The 9,719-nt window shown below is 39.6% G+C and overlaps 1 protein-coding gene across 4 annotated transcripts in view; it reads left to right on the plus strand.

The window, feature by feature from the left end:
- Positions 1 to 266: 266 nt before the first annotated feature.
- esyt2a (extended synaptotagmin-like protein 2a) overlaps positions 267 to 9,719 on the plus strand; it is a 54,302-nt gene continuing 44,849 nt past the window's right edge. For 2 of the 4 annotated variants that reach the window (XM_005740730.1, XM_005740731.2), the window contains exons 1-2: positions 267 to 468; positions 1,692 to 2,076. In XM_005740730.1, the coding sequence (XP_005740787.1) occupies positions 1,699 to 2,076 (378 nt within the window). In that variant the 5' untranslated portion in view covers positions 267 to 468; positions 1,692 to 1,698. The remainder of the gene's footprint in view (positions 469 to 1,691; positions 2,077 to 9,719) is intronic. The other 2 variants (XM_005740732.1, XM_005740734.1) reach the window with 1 other exon arrangement.

The raw sequence follows: 9,719 nt of genomic DNA on the forward strand, positions 1-9,719 counted from the left end.
ACAATCACTTTTCTCTATATATACAATGATAAACCAGCGTTGAACTTACAAAAAAATCGCATCACTTTATCTGTGAGCACTGTATTTATAAAAATAGAGAAAGTAAAATGGTCAGTTCAACATGCTAAACTAAATCTGTTTTAAATTTTATTTTCTAAACTTGAATCTTATCATTTAAAACTAGTTTTCTTTCGATGTCTGTGGTGGATTTTCCGCCACCGGGTGGCACCCGTGTCTGCTGCTGTGCTGTGCGGTTTGAAGCTCCCTCCCTGAAGGAGGCTGACCTCTTTCCCGCGATGACAGTTTCCTGCAGGCTTGCTGAGGCGGACTGCTCGCCCTCACAGTAGGATGTGCTGACGGGGAGCAGGGTTAGAAAGAGTTGAGCTGCTCGGCATGCAGTGGACGAAGCTGACAAAGTGATTATTAGTTCATTTTTCAAGGAGCAGCGAATGTCGCAGGTGGATACCGGTGAGTGTGACGCTTCCTTGGCGGTAAGGGAAGAAAAAGAAGTTGTTTTTCGGTTGGTGTTTGATGCACGTATTACTGGTAGGTGAAGTCCTAGCCCTAATACGTGTCACTCTGGGGCGTCAGACTCCATCTAAGAAATGAGCGTTTAAGACTTGCACTATTTAACAGTCAAGTTATGTACGTTTTTATGAATCGTGTAACTACACTCTGATTTAATCATTGATGCTCTTTTATTCGGCTCGCATATAGCCACATAAAATAACACATTTAGCAGTAAAGAGTGTACTTTAATGACGCCTTCACACTTGTCGGTGCTAGCCACTGCACTGTGTTTTGGCAGCGCAAGGCTGAAGCGAGGACGGGTGAGGCACTTTTCAAAGTTGAAGTACTCTCGTAGAAATGCGAGGGGATGCAATGAATATATGCCGAATTAAAGAGTGACTCTAATTGTTTTGCCACAGGTAATGAATTCGTTTCTATCTAAAGCGTACTCACCCTGTTCCTCAGAGACAAAAAAATGGCATTTTTGTAAGGGAGTTTTGTGCAAGAGAAAAAGATAAACGACAGCTTAGCCTGTAGTCTGTATTGATTTACACTGCAGGCCAAGAAGAAGATTTTCTTGTCTTGTACAGATTTGTTTAACGGGGATTAGTTTGCAGCTTTAATGTATTTTTCTGTCATTTGCATCCAGGCTACTACAGCCTGCTTGTTGAAGGGGAATTAAGACAACATGGATCCTCTGGAGAAGGCCTATTACTACTAAATTGGGCATTTTTATATATATACCAGCGCTTTACATCAAAATAAATGTTACTCTTTTTATACTTGGTCCGAAAACCTTCTAGTGTTTACTTTTGAACATAGAAATCGTGGTTGTTATTACTGGATTCTTTTCTTTCACCATCATTTCTCATCCAGTTTTAAATACTAAAGTCAATTCTTAATTAAAAGAGATGACTACATAGCAATCTTGGTGTTCATTTGAGGGGATCATTTCTCAGTTTCTTGTAACACTGTCAAGCTTAAAGTTGTTTTATTCCTTTGGGCATAACTGTGTCTCCATTCATCTCTTATAATTTGGTTTATGGAGATGGAAATCTTGCAGCCACAAGGCCTTTTCTTTGTAGTATTGTAGTAAAAAAACAGTTGGAGCTTTGTCTGCTTCTGCCTCTGTAGCGTGTGAATAAGCACTAACATTTTCTTGTAATTTACTGTTTTTCCAGAGGGGAAATGAGTAACAAGATGGACGGTCCAGCGGGAGAGGGTGCCAAAGCCAATGGGCCCATTGCAGCACCTAACACCCCCACAAGTACAATGGGCCCCCCTCTGTCCCCAGAAGAGATGGCCGAAGAGCAGCAATCATCCCTGACAGATGTCACTAAAATGTGGATTAACTTTGCCAAGACTTTTGCCCTAATATTTCCTATCTACGTCTTGGGATATTTTGAATTCAGCTTTAGCTGGGTTCTGATTGGACTTGCAATGCTTTTCTACTGGAGGAAGAACTATGGCAACGGGGACTACAGGATAAACCGTGCCTTAGCGTTCCTGCAGCAGGAGGAGAAAGCGGTGAAGCAAAGTGTGCCAACCACAGAGCTGCCACCATGGGTATGTACCGCAGTGTTGTTGTAGTCCGTATATTATCACAGTCTTGTTATGGTTTATTTGCTTTCCTATTCTCTCAGGAGTTCTCACAGTCAACATCAAATATAGGATGTCTGCCAAGATGGCTGACATGGATGACTAATTTCCCTGCAGCTCTGCCCACTGATTTTTTGTTTTGTTTTGTGTTCTTTTTGCTTCTTTACTCAAAATACTTGACAGACATCCCAGCTCACATGCTTGTGTGTCCAGTCAAATTAAAGGATCAGACAAACGCCCTGTAATTTCCATGTTTGGGATATTTTCTGAAGTCTTGCGTGCAAGATGATACAACGGTATTGGCATTTGTTTTTCTCATAGGAAAGACTGCTGCAGTTTATTGCAGATTGGTTGACCAGAAGTTTAAGCCATAAAGTTTAATTTAATTTCCCTTAAATTCCTCAGCATCAATAATAAAATGCATAAAAATTGCAAATAGCATAGATTTTATTGGCTGAATCTCTGCTAGGTCTTCATGAAGGCATCACTTTTTTGCTGTCTCCTGTGTCCTGCACATCACCTACATATAGGGCAGGTTGTGCACACATTGTCGGTTTTTGCTGTTTGTTGCATCACCTTCCAGGAGGTATTTCTCAGATTGTCCATGGAATGATCAAAATGGCATTCAGACTGCAGCATGTCTGACATTTGAAACCCTGACTGGGCAAAACAAATTTTGTTGCTTGTTAATGTTGGCCTCATAAATAGCCCCTGGAAAGGTCACATTCTGCCCTTTTGTTGACGGTCCACATCATCAGTCCTAGGATTTAGTCAGCATTAGGCTCATTTCAGTGTTTTTAAATGGCCAAAGAAGTTGGAGATGTCAGTCAATTAATCTCCTACGTGTGACAACCCAGTGTGCCCCTGAAGCTTTTTAGGAGAGTCATCAAACCTGTTCTATTTTTCAATTTCTCTCTTCATTCCTGAGATGTTTGGTGTATTTGTCTGTTACGAAATTAGTGTATAAAAGCAGGAGGCAGACTGACTGCACAGCTTTAACACAGCTGTCATTCTCTCCATTTACTTGATCTTTGCTTATAAAATGTGACATTACTATTTCCCATTATACCAGGAATGGAGATTAGTGTTGGGCATGTGCACACAGGTTCCAATGAGAACTGAGAAACGATGTGAACTCTGCAAATTTGTTCGTTTGGCCCGAGGTGGCAGATAATCCTTAAGAGCACAGTGTTCTCCCATGATGCTTTTTCTTTCGTTTCTCATTATCAAGCTTAACGAAATCCATAAAAAAACGTCATATCACGGTCTGCAATTTCCTTTACTGCAGAAGGTCACATGAAAGCATCGTTTTATGTGGTCATAATGTTGAGAGAATATCATTTTTGTTTTCGTTGATTGTCTAGTTTGTCAATGTTCTTTCTGACGTCTAGTATTCTTTTGGGTTAAAAATGTCATAATGTGCTTCAGTTCAATTCTGTTTTTATTATATAGAGCCAGAATAAAATCCTGATAAAACCAAAATATTAGATGGGCAACAATCTGATGAGACCCTGTGAGCAAGAATTTGGCGATGATGGAGAGGAAGAACTTCTCTTTAACAGGAAATACTCTGTGGTAGGACTAGGCTCAAGGAGAAGGAAAGCTTTTTGTAACTACTCGTTGGTGAGATGTTGGGAAAACAATGACAGAAAAGCGACTGATTTTTCTAAGAAAAAAATCAATGGCCTGATTAGCATATTGAGCACCTTGGTGTATGTCTTTGAATCCTGATGAGGACTTGATAGATCTCTGCACTGCATGCTCATCCTGTAGTGACTAATCAATCCTTCTTTTTGACTTTCCCCTGTTTTGACTGGGGGAAATGATTAAGAAAAAGGTGTCATGCTGACCATTAAATGAGACCATAAACTTATTTGAAATGTGTTTACTGAGGTCATCGATCAACTGAGCCAAATTCATGCCTTCCCATAGACCTCTGTACCATTAGACTTGTGCAACCAGAGGAGTCAACACCTGCTGGCCATTAGAATTCATATTAAGGGACTTTTTACATTAGCTTCATTTTTCAGATACAAAAGCTCTGGCCATCTTGTGTCCAAAGTTTATGCTAGCAGACCGTGGCTGACTTACCTAGCATGGGCTCAAGGATCGCTTGTTAGCTCAGAAAGTAGTAGATTAGATTAGATTAGATTAGATAGAACTTTATTAATCCCTCGGGTGGGTTCCTCTGGGAAATTCGATTTCCAAAAAAGCACAGCACCGACAGAAGTTACAGAGTTATACACACACACATATATATAAATACAGAGACAATATAAATAAAATATACGAAGGGGATAAATATAATAAATAGGAATAAAAATAAAAATACAAGTGAATTGCACATTTCAAGTATTGAGTCTATTGCACCGTTGACTATTTACAAAAGTATTGCACAAAAGGTATTGTACAGTGAGGTGAAGAGGCACTACAGCTTAGTTGTTCCTAAGTACTAACTTAGGAACTTAGTTAACTTACTAACTACTGCTTAGTAGCAGTAGTTACAATATTACGTTCACTATTAATAGTTCTACATGAAGATAAGCTCCACTCTTGTCTGTGTTCAGCCTTCCTTTCTCCTTTAATACAACAAAAAGAAATGAGGCGCATCCTTCTTTGTGTGTTAAAGTACGAAGCAGGTACAAAAATAACACAAAGGAATTGTCCAATAAATACTAAAGCATTCATCCAATTCTTCAACCCTGTTTTGTTTATAATAAGAGATTAACAGATAGCTGTCACTTATTGTTAACAGTAACAAACGGTCACACTGTATACCTGTGTTTTTCCACACTTGCAAACTGCACAATTCATCAGCCATCCTTTCCAAGGCTTCTGTGATTTGAAACCCGCTGACACTGTAGTGAAGAGGCTTCCGTTTTTCTGTCACATTTACTATTATCGATGATGATGCCAGAGTAGGAACTGTAAGAGGCTGAGTCGATGGCAGGATGCCAGGCAGACCCAAACACGGCCCCCCTCCCGTCACAGAGCAATCCATCAACACAGCCATTGTCACACAAAAATGATGCCCAGCAATAACAATAGGTGAAAAATAAAAGCTCACCTGCACGAGGAAAGATCAGTGGATTAGAGCAGCTGTGTGGAAACCGCATGTTTTCTCTGTGTAACACTGTGGAACCTTTAAGTAACTTTGTGTTTAAGAAGAAAATGTGAAACCAGTGAAAGGATGTTAACGTATTTACACGTCCCAGTGATCGGCATCAGTGGGACATAATCAACTGTGAACTTTGACCTCTGAAACAGACACGGTCTGTCACTGCCTGTCATACAAGACAGTTTATCTACGTCACCTATGTCACATTAACCTCCAAACTAAATGATTAGGAGCTCACTGTGAGTCCTGAGACGACATAGAGGAAAAAAGTGAAACAGTTTTCTTAGGTTGTTCTTTTCTCAAAGGACAACATTAAATCTTCAGGTTGCATTATTTAAGCAGCAGACCAAAATCTGGGCATGTAAGAAACTAGAAACATGGGTTGTTTCTTTTTGAGTTGATCAATTGTTAATTTGTTCAAGTATTTCTGTCAGACAGGAAGAAAGTCCTGCATCAGCCCAAGCTTATCGTAGCATAAATAAGTGATAATTCAGGGTGACTTGGTTCAGCCTCAACTATAAACTTCATCAAAAAGTTTCAAACCTATTCTTAAAAAATCTAAAGGGTGTCTGTCTCTCAAATCCAAACTGGGAGTTGGTTCCAAAGAGGAACTGATAACTGGTAACTGAAGGCTCTGCCTCGCATGCTTTGAAAGCAAAGTGTCAGAAAGGCACACGGGAGCAAAGATAACGTGAACTCTTGGTTATTTAAGTAGGGCTGCAACTAGAGATTATTTAGTTAGTACATAGAATGGCCTTCTCAAAGCTGAAGTTGATATATTCACATTGCTTATTTTGTCTAACCAACACAACAAAACATGGATATTGGAAAAATGTATCAAATCTTCACATTTAAGAAGTCTGAGTGTTCTTGGTTAATCGTTGTTTTTATAAAAGCAGCAAACCTGAACCTCAGTAGTGAATTAATTTAATAGTCAGTGAAATAGCTGTGATCATCTGTGAAGTATAGATTTTGTTGGAGCTACTTGTCTACTATTTCTCACCCTCCTAGGAAATATGCCTGGAATGAGGCTTGATAGGCAGTGTGGGCACCAGCTCATAGTTAGCAGGCCAAGAATGCCGGAGGATAATGCTACAGTTTTATCTTTCTGAAGACAAACCAACACTGTTCACCTTGTTCTCTCAGCATTGTTGGACACAAAAAGATGTATCTGTTGTATCAGGGCTTTTGGAGTTTACAGCAGAATTGAACTCAGTCAAGACTCTGAGTGAGACTGGATTTTAAGAAGCAAAAGTTAAGAAGAAAATTCAAGATAAATAAAAATCAGGGTTTATGATTATGTACTTCCAGTACAGTGAACCTACTCTTTCAACTTCCTCTGACAACTGCACTCGACTCCTATGAGGATGTGTACAGTTTACATGTGTTATAAGCATTACCAGCTATTTTAAACAAATACTCACCCTTTTATATTCTGTTGTGCAATATTAAATAACTCCCAGCGCATAGAATAAACTTTGATTCAATGCAAAATACTCTCATAACAAACTAAGTTATTAAACTTACATCAGAGTTTGTAAATTGATCAAATAACAGGATATAAACCTATTTCATTTGAGGCTGTTGTTTTGCGACTGGCTCTGAGTTCTAACTAGTTTTAACTCAGGCCACTTTACCTTTTTTTTTTTAGTTTCTTTAAGATGTCAATGTCCAGCTGGGTGACGTTGATTAAATTGTCTGATTAGATTTTTGGGGATTTTTTTTGTCCTCCTTCCTTATCATCCACTGTGAATGTAAACAATGGCAGAAAGTGATACGACAGTACTAGACTGATGCAACAATACTATCATGTGTGCTTTTGAAAGACACCACATACCGTTTTTTGTGCATTCTTAGTACTCCATTGTCCTGTAATCTCTTCATCCACATAAGCTGGAAAATCAGATGTTTTGTTCTTCTGCTGCTTATCTTTGCTTTGCTTTTCACAGTCTGCAGCCTCTAAAGCTTTTAATGTGATTACTGAATGTTAAAAGGCAAGATAATTTTATTTATTTGTTTTTTCCTGGACAGCATCATTCAGAAATCATTCAGCAAAATTACTTCAACATGATCCTGCCACCAGGCCTAAAATACTGTTTATTATTTAGCAGCCAGTTTATGGTCTTTAATCACATGACAATCAAAAGGGGTTGACCTCAAACACAGACATCAAAAGTTCAGACTACTGCTGGCTGCTTTTAAGATGAGCGAGGTGATCAAAGGAGAGGTTTGAAATGCCTGTCGCTACAGCAAAGAAATTAGGTCAGGGTGGTAAACCGACAGGCGAACCAAATTCCTGTGGAGATAAAGACAGAGCTGATATTTGAGTGTCCGACTCGGACCTTTGCTTACCAAGCTGATAATGTGCATTATGTGTTTTAAATTGAATCATGCTTTCCTCTGATAGGCTAACTGCCATAATTGATTAAGTATTTAAAACAACAAAAAAAAAAGCTTTTTTTCAAGCCAACATGCAAAACAGTTGATGATTCCATAATTTCATGTGTGGCAGTTTTACACTCTTAACTTGATATTTTTGACTTAATCCCACTATTTCACCCTGGTATTTGTTTCCTGATATTTTACAGTATAAACCATGAACCAGGAAAATAAGGAAAGCCAACTGTGTGTAACTAAGTGTAAAGAGCAGTCTGAGTGTTTGACAGCGAAGAGTTGAGTTTTGCACTCCTGATTTGATTGACTTATTACATTTAAGTTGACCAACGTGAACAGCAGCGGGGCAAAGGTGAAGCCTGTAGGAATCAAAACACACAAATGAAATCCAGCAGGTGGGGTTGTTACTGAGTGCTGAATAAAAGCTCATGTGTCCATTTTCCATGAGAACATCAAGTAGATAATTTGTGTCATCTTCTGGTGTTTGAATCCACATGCCAGCAGTAATGTGGAGTCGTGGACGGGGAACAGAGGCTTCAGAAAATGACTGAGCTGAAAAGAGATGTGCACTTAGAGAAAATTATTACTTTTCTTTTTTCAGGCAAAAGTCATAAACTGATGTAGCTGTAGAAGCAAATACATCTGTGCAGCCAGTTTCATGGCAAAAGAGGGTATTTTATGATGCACACCCTAGTGAAGGTAAACCACATGATCAAAGATCATTTAAGTCTTTGTGTGAAGCTGTTAAACTATCAGTCATGACCAATTGAAGCCAGAGAAGAGGAGCAAAGAGAGACGGTGAGCAACTACAAGAACTGGCGAGAACAGGCACAAGTTATTGAACAAATGTTGAGTGTGCCATCCAGCAAACTGAGCCTGCAACTAAAACACGGTTCCACGCTCACCAGTTTTAAGCTTATTCTTAAAAGCAGAGAGAGAGTGTCTGTGTCCTGAATCCAAACTGTGAGCTGGATCCAAGGAAGAGACGTTGGACAGCGGAAAGAAACCACAAGTCAACCTTCACTCTTTGTAAAACACGGTGCTTGGTCTTCAAGAAGCGATGGAACCTGGCAATTCAGGACTTTGTATGTGAAGAGAAAGATTGTAAATGCAATTAACAGAGAGCCAGAGACGAGAAGCTGATATGAGACGTATATGATCTCTTTTTCGAGTCTATGCTTTTGTTTCGTAAAACAACCTACGCTACTATCAACTGGAAGCTTGTGAAACAGGTTGTTATGAGACGGCTGTGGAGTTGCTTACATGTCAGACTGTAATGAGAGGGAATTCGTTTGCATGACTAATGGCATGATTTTTATATACTGTGCAGTACTCTGGTTATATTTGGCTTTTTTTATGGAGGTTGGAACCATGCTCATGATTTGTGGTTGGGTTTGAGTCAGACGAATTTGGCTGTGTTGGGTAATTCCTGGGTGGGACCATGAGTATGAACGTTGTGGAAAATTTCAGCCAAACATCTTCTCTTCTTAGTCCAATGTTCCAGTGACCTGGTTTAATGCAGCCCGACTGCATTCTGCCTTTCAAAACACAGACATAGGAAGTTGCTGCATTTGCAGTGTAACTGTTTCCCTCCGTGTCCCAGTGGCTCTCTTCTCCTCCTCCTCCCTCTCTTCATCTGTGTGTGCTCATATGACATGGGATGGGTGGGGATTCCCTGTTCTTTTGAAGTGCCAGAGGGCAGGGCTGTGCTCTGCAGCCCAGAACGAAAACAATGCGAAGGAACAGAAAGGCCTCGGCTGCTCTGCCCTGATTCAGGTGTCTATAAGGTTTTATTTAGTTGTGAAAAGAAACATGACGTGTTGTGCAAAAAGTGCGAGCATTTATCTCAATCTGGGTGCGTTTGAATCTGCATATTTATTGCAGTCGTGAAGGAAATATTTACCCTACCACCCCTAATGATAAAAATGAATGCGTCGGCCTTGTTATTGTCATTCTTTTAAAATATAGTTGGAGTAGAGAGCAGCACTGTCCAGTGGATTGGCTCTTTATTTTTAAGAAATTAGAGAGCAATGTTGACTCAATACAGACACGCAAATGAATTAGACCTGATCAAAGCTGAGTTTCTGAAACCTGCAGT

The sequence above is a fragment of the Pundamilia nyererei genome, unplaced genomic scaffold, assembly GCF_000239375.1.
Source record: "Pundamilia nyererei isolate P.nyererei 1_Seehausen unplaced genomic scaffold, PunNye1.0 scaffold00103, whole genome shotgun sequence".
Classification (NCBI taxonomy): domain Eukaryota; kingdom Metazoa; phylum Chordata; class Actinopteri; order Cichliformes; family Cichlidae; genus Pundamilia; species Pundamilia nyererei.